This window comes from Carassius auratus, chromosome 39 (genome assembly GCF_003368295.1).
Source record: "Carassius auratus strain Wakin chromosome 39, ASM336829v1, whole genome shotgun sequence".
Classification (NCBI taxonomy): domain Eukaryota; kingdom Metazoa; phylum Chordata; class Actinopteri; order Cypriniformes; family Cyprinidae; genus Carassius; species Carassius auratus.
The window spans coordinates 10,769,189-10,788,528 of NC_039281.1; the positions used below are offsets into that span (position 1 = coordinate 10,769,189).

At 38.7% G+C, this 19,340-nt stretch overlaps 3 protein-coding genes across 7 annotated transcripts; 1 reads left to right on the plus strand and 2 right to left on the minus strand.

Moving 5' to 3' along the window:
- Window positions 1-46: 46 nt before the first annotated feature.
- LOC113057876 (protein ATP1B4) lies at window positions 47-5,712 on the minus strand. 3 transcript variants are annotated; one of them, XM_026225434.1, is made up of 9 exons: window positions 5,364-5,505; window positions 4,631-4,664; window positions 4,297-4,519; window positions 2,677-2,805; window positions 2,355-2,468; window positions 1,817-2,016; window positions 1,539-1,595; window positions 1,339-1,431; window positions 47-1,259 (listed from the first exon to the last, which is right to left on the minus strand). In XM_026225434.1, the coding sequence occupies exons 3-9, from the start codon at window positions 4,478-4,480 to the stop codon at window positions 1,098-1,100; spliced, it is 939 nt and encodes a 312-aa protein (XP_026081219.1). In that variant the 5' UTR covers window positions 4,481-4,519; window positions 4,631-4,664; window positions 5,364-5,505; the 3' UTR covers window positions 47-1,097. The 3 variants fall into 3 exon arrangements, with proteins under 3 accessions (XP_026081219.1, XP_026081218.1, XP_026081220.1); XM_026225433.1 differs by lacking the exons at window positions 4,631-4,664; window positions 5,364-5,505 and adding an exon at window positions 5,512-5,712; XM_026225435.1 differs by lacking the exon at window positions 4,631-4,664.
- Window positions 5,713-7,724: 2,012 nt separating this feature from the next.
- Window positions 7,725-14,766, plus strand: LOC113057879 (transmembrane protein 255A-like). Of its 3 annotated transcripts, XM_026225443.1 has the most exons (10): window positions 7,725-8,031; window positions 8,538-8,680; window positions 9,146-9,208; window positions 11,024-11,113; window positions 11,211-11,276; window positions 11,377-11,465; window positions 11,673-11,744; window positions 12,162-12,324; window positions 12,404-12,547; window positions 13,373-14,766. In XM_026225443.1, the coding sequence occupies exons 1-10, from the start codon at window positions 7,977-7,979 to the stop codon at window positions 13,514-13,516; spliced, it is 1,029 nt and encodes a 342-aa protein (XP_026081228.1). In that variant the 5' UTR covers window positions 7,725-7,976; the 3' UTR covers window positions 13,517-14,766. The 3 variants fall into 3 exon arrangements, with proteins under 3 accessions (XP_026081228.1, XP_026081227.1, XP_026081229.1); XM_026225442.1 differs by having other exon boundaries at window positions 11,377-11,744; XM_026225444.1 differs by lacking the exon at window positions 11,673-11,744.
- A 342-nt stretch (window positions 14,767-15,108) lies between these two features.
- LOC113057878 (transcriptional regulator Kaiso-like) lies at window positions 15,109-18,872 on the minus strand. Its single transcript, XM_026225441.1, has 2 exons — window positions 18,735-18,872; window positions 15,109-18,094 (listed from the first exon to the last, which is right to left on the minus strand). Exon 2 carries the CDS (start codon window positions 18,090-18,092, stop codon window positions 16,179-16,181), a length of 1,914 nt encoding a protein of 637 aa, XP_026081226.1. The 5' UTR covers window positions 18,093-18,094; window positions 18,735-18,872; the 3' UTR covers window positions 15,109-16,178.
- Window positions 18,873-19,340: the final 468 nt, after the last annotated feature.

Below are 19,340 nucleotides of genomic sequence, written 5' to 3' on the forward strand. Positions count from 1 at the left end.
ATTTGTTACTTTTAAACAGAATGGTAAACTGAGCAGAAAGGTTTGATTCCGTTAAATCTCATCCATCTTTATTGTTTATGCTAGAACATCATGAGTGCGTTTAAAACATGAGCTGGCAAATCTTTGTCAGCAAGTGGATATTTTGTTGCATTTACTGAATAACAAAGATGTGCAGTTACCAATTTCCATCTCACTATTACACTTTGTAACTGTTTGTACCATGTCAATATATTCAAATACAATTAATAAATAATACTGTTGAAATCCTCCTTACAGGCAACTGAGCAGATAGTTTCACTCGGATGAATTATGTGACATACTCTATTCCGTTTTTAAGAAGAGTTAGTTGCATGCTTGAAAAAGAAAGATCAACTTGTACTTCATTATGAAGCTCTGTGAAAATGATGAAATGGGATTTCTGTCCCACATTTCAGTAAAATACATTTGCCACTGGAATAAAAATTTAGTTGCACATCCAAAAAAAAGGTGGAAAAAAATTAATCCAAAAATGTACAATCAATTATTAATTCTAAACCATATCTGATTGTTATTCATTTAAATTAGCAAAGCATAAGGATAATGTTAAGCAGTTTTCGGCCTTTTTCTTTATTCAAAGGGGGAATTTAAAGGAGACTGACTTAATAGAAGAATCATAAAAAAATATTTTTTTGTTTTAATTTGTGTTATATACACATTTGACTTAGCAAAAGAACTGATAAAAAGGTTTAATAAATGTTAATTCTACAGAGAATTGTCTTTCCTACGTCTCACTGTAGAGTGATTATGCCTCAATAGCTATAATTGCAACCTACTTACTGTATTTGGATATCTTTTCATAATCAAATCCAAGCAGGTCAGTCTCTAGTGGTTGGATGTTACGTTACTGAATGTGATCTATGAATCTCAGTCTTTGCTTACAGGGAAATTCCTTTTATGAAAAAGTAGTGTAGAAACACAGCTCTGACAAGAATAGCACAGTGGCTGCCGGAGACATAATCAGAGGGCTAATGGGTAACGACAACACCCAGTGTGCTATTTCATTTATTATAACATACTCTGAGAAGTTTAATTTCAATGTTTCTAGGTCTACTACCACCCTACGCACCCACTTCTAAAGTGAAAGACACACTACCCAGGAAACGGTCAGTTGGTGAATCGTTGATGATGCCTTTGCCATTCAGTTTGCATTGAACGTGTAGTTGGGTGTCATACTGGACACTAGGAAAGCGCACAGCCACCAGCGGGGAAGAGTAGTTCACCTGTTTGTAGAAATGGTGGAAAATGCTATGAAATAAGTCAGGAGGAAATCTGAGATAAATGTTAAGTAGGATCACTTACATGTCTCAGTTTCCCATAATAGGGATAGTACCGCAAGTTGAAGATATTTCCCGGAAAGAACTGGACTTCTCCGAGGCCTTCAGTTGACCCTTTCTGTAAAAGCATTGGAGGAGATACTAGATACTGCAAAGACACTGTGTAATTATTCTGCTTAGTTATTTATAAAGTATTAAGAGGTTGTGCCAATCATTAATTGTTACCTTTACTCCACATGTAACATTTACTGGAGTGCCCTGACCAGGCAGATACCCGAGAATCTGTCACAACAGAAAACAGTCAAGTGTCTGACATGCCACTGAATTAACCATTGAGACTGACTTGATCGCTTAATATGTTTAACTCCAGGATTTGGTCATTTAGTATTTGCTTATTTTAACCACAAGATGGCACTAGAGCTCCAGACATTTAATTATTCACTTTTTGGAAAGATTTTGTTCAGCAAACAAAATAACATTTGTACAGTATATTACAGTCTCACCCGATTCATTTTGACAAGGATGCAGGGTTTTCCCTTTGAGTAGCCGAAATCCTTGTCCTTCAGGCCGGAGCATTCACCCAGCCAGGACCTCTTAAACTGACATGCCTTGCGCTCGGCACTCTCCTCCAAGTCTTCTTGCTTGAAATACGTATTTCCCTCGCAGTTAATGTTCCGCCTATCCTGCACTCCATCGTCATAGGCTGAACACAGCCATGGCGGGAAACCGTAATAAAAGAGATGGAAGAAAGAGACAGACTGAGATAGACCATAAAATAACCAAACAATGGCTGCTGCCCAGCCTGGCCTCTACAACTTAGAGGCCAGAACAAAAAGAGGGGCCCTGGCAGCACTGAGCAGTTACACTGAGCACACAAAAGGGTTTCCCTCCTTGTCAGTATTTCTATAGACCACAGGATTTGTTAAACAGCGTGCTGGAGCGATTTTAATCTGTGCCCACTGAACATAAAATGTACCTTCCTTATTAAAGAATGTAAAACCAAACTCAGTAACCTTAGTCGTTCTCTCATCCAGGACTTACGTTTCAGATGGGCTTCCAGTGCTTTCGCATACTTCCTCCACGAGCTTCGGTCAGAGGCATTGAAAGCAATGTCAAACCCATGAGCTACATCTACATGAGGAAACATAGTCATGCCTGCCGGGGGAGAAACAACAGATTTTGAACCGCAGTGAAAAAACAGGAATAACTGTATTAAGCTCATGTACTGGAATTGTGTTTATATAATTATTAATTTGTATTTTAAATGAAAAGTGATTTACTATTCTAATTTTAAATCATCCATCCATCCCCAAAACCCTTTTTTCATAGCCTTTTAATGTTCACAAATACAATTTAGTCTAACCTGGTGGCATCACTCTGTCGTTGTAGGTGGGAGCATATGGACTAATCGACCACATCAGGCAGCACATACCACCAGCAAACATGGCCGCAAGGAAAATGTATAATGCTGAATAAAAGAGCAGAATAAGGCCTGGGGGGAAAAAAGATAAGAAAATATTGATGAATAAAACAAGATTTAATTGAGGAAACCTCTGATTCATGTAAAAAGGTATTAGTAAAGTGAAATGCTCGCACCCCTGCAATCAGAATGGGACAGTTTTTCATATAGGATTTTCTTTCTTATATGTATGTGTCTTTCATTCAGTTGACCATTCAAATACTAAGCCTTTTCATTGATTATTAATTATTCTTCATCAACCCTTCCATTGTGGAAGTGTTCAAGATACTAGTCAATGAAACTTAGCATATAAGACCCAGCAAAAAAAGTGTAGCCAATGTCCTTTAATTTTCAATTAAGGGTCCATTAACAGCTGATCAGATGGGACGTGCCGTCAAACTAAATGGCTTTTGCTTCACAGACAATTTCACAGGGACTAGCTGCAGCCCGTCTTGTGTCCCCCAGCTACAAAGGCCTTTCTGTTTGAGCCGGGTGAAAATTCTTTCACTCAGGAACACTGTGAACCTCCGGTTGCCATCGTGTTGACGGTCTTTTGCAGCCATACAGAGCCACAGCCAGCTCCAAGGAGTCCGATCACCCCATTCTTGCATTGTGAGGCCTCTGTACTCCCTTTCATGGGACATGCATCACAGCACTCCAGCAGCCCCTCCCCTGCGCTAAGGAAGACTACGGCTGTTTATTTAATCCACCTCCAGTACATTCCCCATCATATCATGACTATGTAAAGCATGGATCTCAATTCGGGCCATTGAGATATCCCTCTGTACCCCCAGGAAACTGTCACATTGCTGTTTAGAGCAATTGTCCCGATGGGAATTTGCTGTGTTGCTTAGCAACAAGATGTTCAGAGGCTGCGATTGGCTGCTCTGTCATCGTCGGACGTCTTCAGGAAATGCTCGCTGCCAAAAAAGTTCTGAGCTTGGACAAAAAAAAAAACCGCTACGCTAAGTTGTGCCGTTGATCTGAGAGCATGTTGGAGGAGATCTGGAGGTCAAGGGGGCTTTGGGAAAGAAGGAGAGGAAAGCACGGTAGGGGTAAATGGAATGTGATCCCAGGCCAGCGAAGGGACTGTGACATTCGCTCTCCCACTGAGGACCATTCCCCAGGCAGTCTGTTTTTGTCAAGATGACTCTAAGCTATCTGTGCACCTATGTAAACACTAAGCTTGGACATACACACACACACACACACGCACCCACAGTGACATCGTGTACATTCACACACACTTTGTCTGAGCGAGCAGAAGCACAGTTCATCACCCCTCATCCCCACAACTCATTCCCATAACTCCACTAAAAATGGAAAATAATGAGCAAAAACGACAAGCAATAGTCTCACTTGCTTTTGCTTCTACGGCGAGACTGAACATCACTAATTAATGACTTTACAGTCCAAGTACAATTTGGATGCACTCTCTCACCCACAGACAAATGCTCTTTGTTTTGCCATTGAAACGGGTATCTTGTTGTGTACATTCAAATATAATTTTGTCTTGTTACTCACTCCAGCTCTTCCCCGAGCGGCCCATAAACTCCTTTGTCTCTGCGTTCCACAGGTAAGTCTTTAAGTCGTCGATTTTCTCATGCAGCGTCCTCTTGGGCTTTGGCTTGGGCTTCCATTTCTCAAAGTTAAGGTCATCCTGCTCCAGAGGCTGATGTTCTACCAGTCCTTCCTGTTCCACTTCCATGGCCTCAGCTAGTTCGTGTTTGTGAAGGGATCCTGCACGCTAAAGACAACATGGAAAGCTAATAAGTATGTTTCTGAATCTCAGTACTAAGTAGTGTAAAAAAAAAAAAAAAAGACCACTGCAATAAGCATTAAATGGTTAAAAACTCACTTTAATGTTGATAATATTGTCTGATGGGGAAATGCTAGGAGAAGAGTTAGACAAATATTTATCTTCAAAAAAGTGAAAAGCAAAAAAGTGCATGAAAGCAATGTGAATGAAAGACATTTCACAATCCCATTGATCTATGAGAGGCAGAAAAGGACCCACACACTCGCTGACCCATGTTGGGAGATCTAACCTCTCACAGCTGCACAAGATCTGTAGGGTCACTCTTCAGCCAGATGTTACACACTCACACTCAATATCAAGACACGCATAAAATGTGCTTTTAAAAACTGTTATAATCTGGAAACAATAAGGATTCAGCATGTTAACATTAGTTAATGCATTAATTACCATTAACTAACAATACACATTTTTTAAAATCTAGATTAATATTAATATCGATATAAAAACATTTCAAGTTGTAATAAGATTTACTACTGTATTGTGAATGAACATGAAATATATATATTTTTTCGTTTTACTTCATGATACCTAATGCATTAAATAATATGAATCCAATCGTACTTGTTGCCATACATTTCTGCCCAAAAAAAGTTGTACTCAGTGTTAATATCACAGATTTAACCTGCTTACATAAATATAAGTCATTTTAACAACCATATCAGGTAGAAACAGCTCATTAAGATACCAGAGGGATTTTCAAATGCCTCGTGTGATACAGCTTTACTGTACCAGTAATGAATTGTTAAAAAATTATACAAGAAGTTTGACTTACAGTTGGGTAATACCACGTTTATCTGCGTTCTGTTATATTGTTGACTATATATTTCACCGAGCACTTAATCCAGCCAGGTATGGTCATTACAATGCCCTGATCACAAGTAACCACATAAGTCTGGTGCATTATGGTTATGGTCACTTGCCAGCTTTGAAACTTTGTCTTCCAGGAGCAGTTCCTCCGCCCCTCCCTCGGTAGAGTCGCGCTCCATGATCTCTCACTGAAGAATAAAGGTACTTGTTAAACCAATCACATATGCGAGAGGTCCAGGCGATTTACTGCGAGATTTCAATCCAGAAATAAAATCTGCAGCAGTCCAAGAAAGTCAAATACTGTGAAACAACTGGTCAGACTTTTTTCGTAAAAAAAAAAAAAAAAGACAAGAGAATAAAAAAATTAAAAAAAATAAAAAAAGACAAGAGAATGTTTCGATGTCTTCTGTGTAAAAAAAAAAAAAAATGGGGGGAAGCCCTTAGGGGGGGTAAAAAAACCCGTTAATTTTAAAAGTGCCCCCAAAATAAAGTCTTGATAAATGCACTGAGGCGATTTCTTCAGGTTCACTCGCTGGCTGCACAAACGTTAATTCTGCTCAAGAATTGTTCTTGAATTTCATTGAGTTTTTCTCTTACAACGGATGTTGGGTGCAGAGGAGCTTCTTCTCGCTAGGAGTCGAGCCTCATACTAGTGAATGGAGTTGAGCTGGAGAGGGAAAAGTGGGGGTGGGATGGAAGTGGAGTTTTTTGGCAACAGCTTCGTTCAGTGTTTGTGTGGAATTCTGCACACGCACACCAATAGTCTCATTGTCTGCTTAAACAAGCTCTAATCATAGACCCACATCATTATGAGTTTCTGTTCTGATCTACATTTGCCGTTGTCATGCAATCACTAAGTCGGCAACCACATTAGAACAGTGAGGGTTAGTGTGCAGGAGCCTTCACTAAACAATCCCATTGACTCGCTGGGCTGAACTGAAGAGAGTATTCACGCGCATTACATAAAGCATTAAAAACACGAACGCAAAATTGTGAAACGTGTGCCAGCTTTGGTCTGCGCTGGCGTCAAAAGCGTAATAAATTGGGAAAGTTGTAATCAAGCTTCATATTTGTACACAGGTCACGTTGAGCTCCGTGAAGCCGCTGATTTTTTTAAACCTGAAAAGAACTCGCGTCATGGAAAATTCGGTCTTGTCTGGTTCTTTCTGCTTTCTTTGGTAGAGAGCAGGTCATTCAAAGAAAGACCATCAAGGAGGGAAACGAGCAAATGCAATCTTTTACTTTGTGACAAAACTAGGCTGGAGGAATTGAGATCAATATATTTAATGTAGTGTTTTATCCTTAATTTTGTACACAAGCAAACACTTAAGTAGTAGTGAATGCTTGCTTTTGTAAAAATGAAAAGCGATGTCGGAATCCATTCAAATACATTTAATACACTTGCCTACGAAATAGGCCTATTTTACGTCTCAGTGGGTAGCAGCAATTAGCCAGGAGAACGTGTATACCCATGTATGGCTTTTAACTGATGACATTTTAAACTCTGCATCACATCAGATATAATTTTTATGCATGTGTGTGTGTGTGTGTGTGTGTCTGTGTGTGTGAGAGAGAGAGCGATATAAACAATGGCTGCGCTATAGGCCTACTTTTTTAAAATGAGTCTGGTGTAGCCTATGTCAACTATATTTCAAGTTGCACGAGTAAAAAATAAATTAAACAAAATGCAAATAGAAAAAATGGCGGGGGTGGGGGTATTATTCTGAATTTATCAGTAACTATCGATTTTTTCCCCCTAACTTTTTGTGTCTCTTAACTACCTGATGGTGGCGCACTTTCATTACTTTGATATTGCTTTTAGTTCTGAGACTTTCAAATAGCCATTTTCGTAGGGAGGGCTAGCAAGCAACTGCATTATTCTCAGGATATGCATGATGAGTAATTATTTATGTGTGTAATGTAACTAATTTGAAGCGAGGTTGTGAATGTAGAATTATGTAGACATTTACTATGCAGCCCAGCAACACAATAACTTGTTTTTAGTCGGTCTTTCGGAATTCTAGTTCTAAAGAGCATTAGTTTTTATAAACTGAATCATACTTGGAAGGAAGCATGAAATTACAAACACCCTTAAGTAATAAACAACAATTTGTGCTCACACATGACTTCACTTTAAAGTTTAAAACGTGTTACATGCATTCAGGGACAACAACGTTATGACGCTAAGAACCTCTGAATCTATTTTTGCACAGATTGTTTTCATAGATTGTGTGAAACAGGTAGCCTCTGAAACGGACTGTTTGAAATGACTCTCTCTCTTCCGATCACGACTTCTCCTGACCCAAGCGAGCGGTTCTGATTTGCGCATGCGCAGTGCTGTACTCCGTGCGGTGTTCTGCTGAAGGGATGAGGGCAACGGATTCATGAACAACAGACTCGGATGCTGATGAGAGAAGCTCAGCTACACGGGGGACGAATGGTGTCAGAGAATGCCACGGCAGGAAAGGAGTTTCAATTCATTAACTCCGGGGAAAGGCATCTTTGTCTTAGTGACTAGGTTCTTTGTTTTTGGTTTGAAGTCATAACTGCAGCTAATGCTGCATAACCTGACGTTACAATGCCAGCGGGGCTGAATGCGCAAGGCAGCGGTATACCAGTCTCAGATGCGATGGGTAAGTACAAGGTCAACGGCATTCACGGCGCCCGCAGACCTTTATGCTCACACGGAGGACAATTTACGCCTGTATTTATATTTAAACGCGATTAGCAACGTTTATTCATTGTAATTTTTAGAATATAGTAGCACGAGAGAGAATAATAAGCGTTCCGTAACCTACATTCTTGCATGTCTCAACGAATGTCGATGTAACACCGATTGATATTGTTAATAAAAAATACACAACCATAAGTGACATTTTATTGCATAGTCAAAATATGTTTTGTTTAGTGATGGAAACCCTTCACCTACATTTATCTGGTTTTTTTGGGATGTGGCCATGCCTTTTTAGCTGTAGATAGGCCACTATAATACACATACGAGAGATCAAATACACTGGTTGTTTTGCTTTGCTTTACCCAAAAACGAACGTGCCTAAAATGAAAGCACGAGTAACCAAATGCTGCCTGAAGGAAGGGCGTGTTGTGCCATGACATCTTCCTACTCCACTGTCTTATCCAGGATCATTTAAGAGGAGGAAAAGGAAGTCCATCATAGTAACAGTGATGCTCCTTATCGTCTCCATACTCATCCTGGTCTTTGGTCTGGCCGCTACTACCAGGACGCAGAACATCACTGTCGGTGGATACTATCCAGGAGTCATTGTAAGTATGCTACTAATGTTCATAGTCGTGCGTAGAACAGACTGCGAACTATCCTCTTTGTCTAAAAGTGGGTTTGTGATGTAAAGTACTGCGGGGAAGGAAAGGCCCGCCTCACGTTTAATTGTTTTCCGCTTGGCCCACCGATATGGTGACCAGTGGTCATTACCTTATTACTGTAAGGAACTGAGTGAACTCATCAATTCTATATTCAGCAGCAAGTATCATTTTGTTCAACACTCTAGGAGAAACATACAAGCTTAAGTAACAGTCCTGAAGGTTTTGTACAAGTAACAGGTGTTTTCCAAGTATTCTTAGAGGATCGACTGTTTTGAAATACGTGGGGCCAGATTTCATCTATATGTTGACCACACCATAAAATAAACTATACTGCTTGGAGAAAGACAAAGGTTTTGTGGGAATGAGAGATTGTATGTTGGATATTAATACTAGTTTTAAAACTTTCAGCTCGGCTTCGGGTCCTTTCTGGGAATCATTGGCGCCCATTTGATAGAGAATAAGAGGCAGATGGTAAGGGTCTTTTATTACACTGCTCATATCGGATTCTGTGTTTGTGCATTCCATCATCCAATAGACACCAAAATACAAACCAAATTCTAATCCAATTCTAACCAAAATACTTGCACACACAAAAACATTTTTGAGAATCAACTGCCTGTTTTTAGTTGTGTCATAATGGCAGAGATGGCTCACAGGTTTGAGCTCGAATGGCAGGGCATGTTGCAGCCCCTGTGGTGAGATGCACCCAGAAATAGCTCAGTGTAAGGGGACCGGGATGGATGTCCAGACAGGAATTTTCAGAAGCCATTTCAATGCAGAGGGAATAGGAGGTGCCACAATCCAAATAAGAATGCATGAGGATGGCATAGCTGGAACAGTTACTGCTGGGAGAGAGTAGCATACACGCTCCACCCTTGGAGACGAAGTGGTTAGAGCATGTAGAGTGGTGTCTGGTAGTCTGAGCTACCTGGAAATAAGTATTGGTTATTTTTTTAATAATGTAAAAAAAGGAACAAAGTGTTGTGATGCTTTTGCACTATTTCTAGGTCCGTAATCAAATAAGCAAATTTGTAGAATTGAGCATGTCCAATCCTTTCGTACAGATGGTCAGATGTTCTTGTTTCCAGTGAAGCACAAGATGCTCTTTGGATAATTTACAAATCATGCTGGAAGACATGATCATCAGGTTACACTCAGTTCATGCAGCTTCAACGCTGCTGTCATTATGGCAATATAGAGACTAAATATTAATAAAAAAAATTAAAATCCTTTTTACTAATTGTTACATCAATGACATAAGTTGTATACAGTAAAAATAAATAATATAAATATTATATATAATAATATACTTATAATGATTTATAAGATAAATCTAAATAAAATATACATATATATTTATTTTAATATATTCAATGATATAAAAATAATTGAATTATTATTACAGTATTTAAATATTATATACACTAGCATTCAGAAGAATTTGTAATATGTTTTTGAAATATGTATTTTATGCTCTCCAAGAATGCATTGATTTGATCAAAAATACAGTAATATTGTGAAATATCATAAAAGTTTTCAGAATCTTTGATACAGTGTTTAGCCTTACATAATTTTTCAGAAATAATTCTAATAGGCTGTTTTGTTGCTTAAAAACCTTTTGTATTATTATTATCAATAAAAGCTGTTAAAAGTTAACTGTGATTCCTTTTGTAAACATTATAAATGTCTTTACAATTATTTTTGATCAATCAAATGCATCCTTGCTGAATAACAAACATTTGAACAGTAAGGTATTAATTTTATATTGTGTTATTTAAAATAAAAATATTAAAATTTATAAGATAGCAATTTTTATTAAATTAGAAAATTCCAAAACAGAAGCATTTCCACTGCTCCTTTTTTTTGGGAGAGAATTGCTTATATCAAGATATGGATTGATTTAGATTAGATATATCAAAAACAACACTCAAAATGATATTATTTATTAATCAGATTCGGGCAGTTAAATGTTTTCCATTTTCTCTATCAAACAGTGCCACTAGACATGCCTCGGCAAAGTGCTTTTGATTGCAGAGAGAATGGAGTGACTGTTGTGGTTGTGAAATGGCAGGGAAATCATCAAAGTAATGTGGCAATAAGGCAGACTCCATTCAGTCCAGATTATCTCCATTTCCCATAATAGACACATCTACAAGATCTTAGACAAACCACTTCAACATAAAGTCTCTATAGGAATCATACATAGTAGTAGTGCCCAGGTGTGAATGCACGTGCATAGAGCTACTACAGCAGGTGAATATGCTGACATTGCTGTTCTGCTTACAGCTGGTGGCCTCCATTGTCTTCATCAGCTTCGGTGTGGTGGCAGCCTTCTGTTGTGCTATAGTGGATGGTATTTTTGCTGCAAGACATATAGTAAGTGCTTCCACATCATGTTATTGAAAAAGCATTTCCTCAGAAAATCATTTCAGTTAAAGCTCTGTCATTGCATACTGCTGTTGTTGTTTCAAAGGACCTCAGACCACTATATGCTGGCCGATGTGTATATTACTCCAGCAGGACCGCGTTTGATTCAGATGTGAGTCGTCAGCCTTAGAGAAGCGCTCTTGCCTCTGAATTTAAGGGTTTTTTGTTAATAGTATATTAGGATACATTAGGAAAACACATGTGTCTTTCAGGTCCACTGTCAAACTGCATCTCGGGTCTCCTGTAACCTGCGCGTGAAGAGCAACACCTGCTACTGCTGTGACCTTTACAACTGTGGCAAGTATGTGTGTGAGCGAGTCCCATTTGGATACATCCCTCCTAGGATACCCTCTGCAAACAGGCAATCTGAGAGAGAAAAAAACAACAACTATGCTATCTTTGTTTTACCCTGGTTAAGTTCTGGTTTATATTTGCCTGTATGCTGTGTGCTTCTATCCCTGAAATTCAGCTCTGTTCGAAAGAACGTTTGTGTTTATTTATGTTTCAGAGAGCATCCTCTTATGGGACTACAGAATAAAGATGTTTTGAAAAAATTTAGGAAATCCTCCATGATTTGGAAGTAGGTCTTTTCACTTTGAGACTCTCAGTGACATTGACAGCCCATTATTTGTTGTTGTTAAAATCTTGAGTGTGGCTGTGTACAGTCGCTGTACTTTACGTACGGTTACTTTACTCGTGAAGTGAAAGGAACTAAGATTCCTGTTTCACAGGTGAGGAGTGACAGTAGTGATTTAGGTTAAAAGTAAAGAGTCTTTGATGACAGTGAGCTTAAATAAGGAGACTGGATATATTTATCCATTTCATGCTCGTCTTAAGAGTGATGTGCACTGGTATGCAGATGGTTTTGGTCTTTTCTTTTGCATGAATCACTGGTCTGGTCACGCTTTACCTCTTTTGTTGCTCTGCCTGTCACCTACATGTCTATTTCTTTTTATGATTCTCTTGAGATAATACATTTCTCTCCTCATGATCTCAGTCGAGTGGAACTGCGAGGAGGGTACCATGAGTACACAGAGGTGCGGAGCTGCCAGGACGTTGTGCATCTTTACCACCTGCTGTGGTCTGCTACTATCCTCAACATCGTTGCTCTGTTTCTGGGCATCATCACCGCCGCGGTGCTGGGGGGCTTCAAGGACATGGTGAGATTGAAATGCAGTGCAAACAACTTATACAGATGCATTTTGAATGATTTCTACGAACCTGGATCTTTTTATTAAGATGCCTTCAGCAGCACCAGATTCCTGCGAGCCAGAACCGCTCCCTATTCCTCCGCCTCAAGAGACTCCTCGACCCACAACATCTAACAACGCTTTTTACAACACTGCCCCCTGCTTACCTCCATACACTGCCTATGACCTCCAGGTAATCACATTCACTTTGAGCTGTCAACCCACCAATGCTTTAGTGGGCATTTATAAGTCACTCTGATACAGACTTTTTCTACAATGCTTGTTCGATGAGATAAAAATACAAACTGTATAATACAATAAAATATAATACAGCACCACATACATAGATTTTTTTTTGTAGTATATTTAATAATATATGAAATATATGAAATGTAGATATAAAATTATTATTACTATATAATATATTGTTTATATTGTATATTTCTATCTTTTATGTTTTAAATACACATGCCAATTGACATTAGCTTAATGCAATCAATTATTTAAAAAAAGTATATGCAAATAAGCAGTAAGCACAAAAAGATTTTCAATTATTGTTAACTTAGTTCAAACCATTATTTTTCAAAATGTATTAAAAAAACAATAAGCACAAAAAGATCATTCCCCTGGTATAAAAAAAATATAAATAATTTATTATCATTGGTATCTTATTATAGTTTTTGTTAATATTTTTACATTTATTTTATTTTTTTGTTTTTACTTTGATTTTAGAGTATTCATATTTCTTTGCCTTTTAAATAGTTTTTGTTTTAAAAAAAATATCTCTATGTTTATTTCTTAGTTTCACTTTTTTTATTTATTTTTTTATTTTAGTAACCAAACATAAACTAAGAGAAAATGATAAATGTTGCCTTGTAAGTTTAACACTTAAGCTTTTTTATTTATTTTATTTCAAATAATAGTTTTTTAAGGTTTTAGTTCAAATAATAACCCTGATTTAGAGCTTTAGCTTTAAATGTTTTGATTGTGTATTATATGTGTGGTAATGTCTTTACAGGGTGCCAGCATGTTTCCTGACTCTTCAGGCCTGTCTGATGACTCCCAGTCTGGAGCCAGTCTCATGTGGCCAAACATGGTCCCACCACGTTATTCTCCTCCTTATTACCCACCCGATGAGAAGCCCCCGCCATACAGCCCCTAAGGAACCAGTCTGAAGAAGACATTTTCCTGTCAAGAGAGAATTGGCTTTTGGCATTTTTGTATATTAGTGTACCACATCAGTGAACAATTGTCGTTCTGAATGAACAACCTTTGCAGAGGAGAGACTACAGCATTACCCACAGTCATTGATCACCATTCAGCAGATGTAATATGCAAAATCAAGCCTCGACAGGATTCTCTCAAGTCAAACCCGATGTGTAAAATATTCGCATTATGTCACCTCAATCCAAGAGGACTATCCCTAATAACAACTAACCTGACTGTGAGATCAAGACTGGTCACAGAAAAGCCTTAAAATGTGTGTCCGCTTCCAGTTCAGCTCCACCTGGCTCGCATCCTCTTCCTGTTACAGGTCTCCCACTTGAGATTCCTCTGCATAAATCCTCTGTATAATGTGAACTTCTTCCTTCCAAAGTCGCCTCTGCTCTCTCTGCATGAGGATGAGTCTCTTATCTAGCAATTGATTTGCACTTCATTGTCTTCAGATTTTACTGTATCCACACGGTTCTTGATAATTACTTGAGTTCTTTTTAACTGTTTCGGGCAGCTAGATTGCAAAGAACTGTACATATATTTAGGCTGATTCTTACTTTTTGTGCTTCGTTAGGATCTACGATCTAACCTGTAATATTAGATGTTTCTTCTGCATTATGTCAAGCACACAATCAAGTCACAAATTTGAAGAATCTTTTGTGGCAAAAATATCCTTTGCTTGATTTATGCAAAGTATAAGCTCGTACATAGTGGCATGAAGAATGAGAGGACTTTAAAAACATATAGACCTCACATTCGTATGCCGTTCAGTTGCCGTTGTTTCTGTCTAAACATGACAGTACTTAAAGAATGTAAAAAGGAGGCTTAGCTTTACAAGTAACCATTGTATAAACTTACACAAGTTTAAACACTTAATTGTTCACTAGGTAATAACAAGGATGTCCCTCCACATTGCAAATATGATATCTGTGTGTGTGTGCAATGCTCTATATGTTGTACATATACTGAACAATCAAACTGCCTTTTCATTAGTCTTAAGACTTACAGTGTTCTCCTTTCGTCTGCTTGCGTGCGTACTGTGAATGTCAAGTCTATAAGCTGTATTTCAGAACATTGTCCTTTACTGATGTGAGTAGAGATATTAATACGATGATTTTATTACTTCCTGGTTGACATTTGGTTGCAGCTGGTGGTTGTATAACGGTCACATGCTATAAAGAAAACTTGTAAATTGGATCTTTGCCTCGATTGTTCATTTTTGGCCGCATTCATGTCACATGAAAGCATTTGTTTACATTTGACGTTTAAATCTTGAAATGGAAGACTGAAAGTTAGAGATGTATAGCTGGAAGATATTTTTTTGCTTCATTATCACACGTGCATTTCTAAATATGTTCACTGGTATTTGACCATTGAATCCATCTTATCCCTCATCATGTGGAACCTTATAGATGACATTCATGTATCAGTGCATTATAATACGTTGATTGACAAGATCCACTAGAGTCAGGGATGTTCATATTGACTGATGGTTATCATAATGATAAAAACAAACCACTTGGAAATGAAATAAATACATGTGTTTCTTCAAAATTTTATTTATATCACACTAAGACCTAATAATAAATAGGTTCCATATGAGAAGAAACTGTCTTCAGTACTATCATGTACATGGTTATGGTGTTAAAGCACTAGTTCTGACTGAAGGAATCTCAGCGTATTCACAGATTCTTCTCACGGCCCACAAAGCTAAAATAATTGATAAATCTATGCTGAAAAAATAATTTTAAGAAACAATATATGTACAAAATATTCAACCATAAAGGAGAGGTCCTCTGTATTACCAACATGATCCTTTGATTACCCTGACAATTCAGTATTTTGTTTCTCTGGACATGAGCGGAGGAGGGAGGAATATTTCTCTTCAGGTCTCAGTTACTGTCTGGGACACTATATCAGGATATATGGCCAGCATATAAATAAACAACCTCAAAACATAATTACTGGACAGATGATATAAAAAAACTATAAATACAAACATTCCCCAACTTTTCCTTACCACAGGATTGAAACCTGCCATTAACACTGAACTATCTAGCGCCAAACGATCATTAATAACTACGCTAAGAAGCTGACAAGAACATTAAAACAATGTTAGCGTTTCAAATATGTGTGCTGTATGCAGTCTCCGAAGTTACATTAGATTTTTGATAGGATTTATGTAAAAAGGATTTATCAAAGTTACAGAATTGTATAAAATAACTGTAACAAACTGCAACAGCCTGTACTTGATCCCTCTGATTACATCCAACAGGGTTGTAATGTCTGGAACATAAACCGGAATAGAAAATCTTAAGGATCAGCTCTACACAGGTTGAATGTAGCTCTACATAAAATATGTATTGTCTACTTAGTAATATTATCTGACGAAGCATTATTAGAATTTAGTAACTGGACTGTGAGACTCAACTGTAAACCAACACTAATACATTTCCTAAATATACATTAAAGCACCTTGAAAAAACTTTCATGAGTCGATGGATACTTTGATTTTTCAATCAAATGGTCCAGAGAACCACGACCACCTGCACCTAAAATTAAAAGACAAATGAACAAGGCACCTGAGCCAGAGCAGTGCACAAGCATGCTCAATACGTCTCTGGTATAACAAACTCAAATTCATTCCTGGTTTCGGCATTTATTTGGTCGATAGGCCGTGGAGGTGGATCCAGTCGAACGTGAGTCGCCGCTCTGTTTTGTGCTTCAGATTCTACAAAGATGTCGTCCCAGGACATTGCTTTACTTTGGCTAGCTGGAAGTGGCTGGTTTGTAAAGTGCTCTTTGTCTGGGTCTACATGTTGGACAGTCCCATCTTCAGCGATGACCGGAATCTCCCCAGGCTCTTCGGACACAAAGGAATATGGTTTGAACTGCAACGTTTTGCAAGGCAGCAGCCGATACAAGTTGTTGCATGAATCATCTTTCTCTTTCCTTCCCGACGGGTCCTGGTTGTGCATTTGCTTACAGTGGGTGGACAAAATCTGATAATTGAGAAACGTTTCACTGCACAGTAAACACTGGTAGCGTCTTTCGCCCGTGTGTGTGATTTCATGTTTGGTTCTGTACTCGGCCAGGGCGAAAACCTTGCTGCAGTAATGGCACGGGTACTTCCGTTCCCACGAGTGAGTGTTAAAGTGCCGCCTGAGGCTCGTCAGACACACATAGGGACGCTTGCACACGATGCACACGTAAAAGGTCTTTCCATCCATGATAAGTTCATAGTGATCCTCCTGATCCAGCTTGAATTTTTTCTTTCCTCGAGGTGAGTGACTGGTCACACTGGGAACACTGTGTGGGGTTTGCGATTTCCTACCAGGAGCCAAACCCTCCACGGTATCTTCTTTTACTGGAACAATGTCGTAGGTGTCTTCACCGATGTTTGCATACACTTTACAACCAGGCGATAGCGAATCGATTTCCGAGGCTTTGTCTAATGTTATCGTCTTTTTCCCCAACACTGTCATAGCCATGTTTATTGCTGGTACTGGACCGTTATTGGTGCTATACACCGGCCTTACATCCGACAGTCTGATTTTTCCAGGATGATCGGGCGAGTGCTCTAGATGGACCTTTTTCTTTTGCACTCCGAGTACTTCGTTGTTGTCTAGAGGCAGCGAAGTGCTGTGAGGATCTGAAGGAAGGCTGTTCACGCCAGCTGGGGTGGTGGGTTCACTGTTTGAGCTAAATCTTACTGGAGATGTGAGAACACTGCTACTGGCTTCTGAGAGGAGAACAACATCTGGCTGGGGCTCAAGGTTATTTTGGAGTGATGTATCTCTTTCAGAAGAAAGCTTGTTGTTTCTCTCTTGACCTGTTGAATCTTTAAAGGCAATTCCTTCCTCGCATGTGACTTTTTGTTTTTTTGCCTCTGGTCCACCTTCTTTGTCATTAACATCTGATATCTTGGTCTTCTGAGCTTGAGGGGCCTCTGTTCTTGAGACGAAAAGAACATCATCGCTGTCCGAGTCCACTTCCTGTATACTTTCTGTATTACCACAAGCCATGTTGAATTCTTCAGCAGACAGTGAGAACGTCTCAGTAATGATTGGCATATTTTCACCTCGGATCTCATTCTTCTCAGAGGAACTGATGGTGTTGTTGTCACTTTCTTTGGACAGGCCAGGTAAACCCTTGACTTGTGCGAGCGGCACTGCTAAATTGGCTAGGAACGTCACGCCCAAAGCCTGACTGGCGCTGATGAGATCCTCAAGTCTGTCTGATCGAACTCTGTAGATTTTAGAAGTGTAAATGTAATTCAAGATCATATCAAATATGTCTGCCTTGATGAAGTTTAGCTCTACAACTTGTCCAGCAACTGAGAAAAGTTGACGGAAATATGTACTCGAGGCAGACAGCACACATTTGTGTGCCTTGAACTTGCGGTCTTGCACAATTATGGTGACATCACAGAATAAACCGCTGTGTCGCTCATCATTGATGGACCTCAACAGTGATGCTGGGTACTGAGTGTCTGCTGCAGATATTAGCTTTAGTTTCGACATGCCTGAGAGGAAAGAGGTATAATAAAGTTTAATACACTTTAAAAGTTTGGAAATATTAATGAAATCTATTAAAAAAAACGCGTTCAGATGTTATTAACACAACTGTATGTAAAGCTTTCTACACTGTGCATTCATTTCTGCAAGATATACTCTCACAAACAATGACAAATCATATTTCCATGCGATTTTTTTCTCTCTTTTTTATGTTGATCTAACCATAAATAAAACTACAAGTTTATTGTTTCTAAATTAAAAGCAACGAAATGTGGATATGCACGAGAATCGCAGCCAGGCTAGCTGGCTAATCGCACAGCAACAAAAGACAAGCATTAAAACATATGCGTCTCGAAAAGTGACATAAAACTAAAGCCTTTTGACTAGTTTGACGTTATCACACGGAATACTATTCGTGCCAGGCCACAGCTTTTTGATGTTAGCACTCAGAACCGGTAGGACTCCGGTGTGCAGCGGTCAGCGTGAAAACAAAAACAAATGGCTCAATTCAACTCTCCTTCCTGGTTTGGCGGCGGCGCGCGGCCTATCTTGACTCTACGATGTACAGCAACGCGTATGTGGTTAAAAAAGATGAATTAAAGTTTCAATCTCCCACAATTCTGGAAATGAATTTCCAAAATCCTATACCTGCACAACGACCCGTTAGAATCCACGATTCCCTTTGGTGAAAAACAATAATGACAGCGATAACGTGAGTCGGTTGCCGTGGAGCTCGAGTTCCTTGTCTGAGAGGAAGAGTCTCTCCTCCAGCAGCAGACCGACACGAGACGCGCACAACACACGTGTGATGAATGTTAATGAGACAGGACGGTTTTACATTCAACTTTAGTTGTATTTGCACACATATGAATAGGGATATAGAAAACGAATGCGTGATGAATTAATACAGAGATTTATTTTAAGTACAAATCGGGGCAAATTACATTTATTTGAAAAGGTTTATGAGTTTTACAGTTTCTCTCTCTCTCTCTCCACATTAGATAACGTGCCCATTTCATTTTTCAAACCAGTATAATATAAGAAGCTTTTATCGTATTTTGTAAATAAAAAGTCTGTAGAAATGTGCTATATCAATAAACATGATTCTTTCTTCTTATTCTTATTATCATTGAGATGTAGAAGAAGAAGAATTTTTAAAAAATGAAAATGACCACGTGCTTTGCTGGCATGACAAGACTTGTCAAAGACAAGTATAAACGTTTTATTACAGTGTTATCGGTCTCATACATCTCA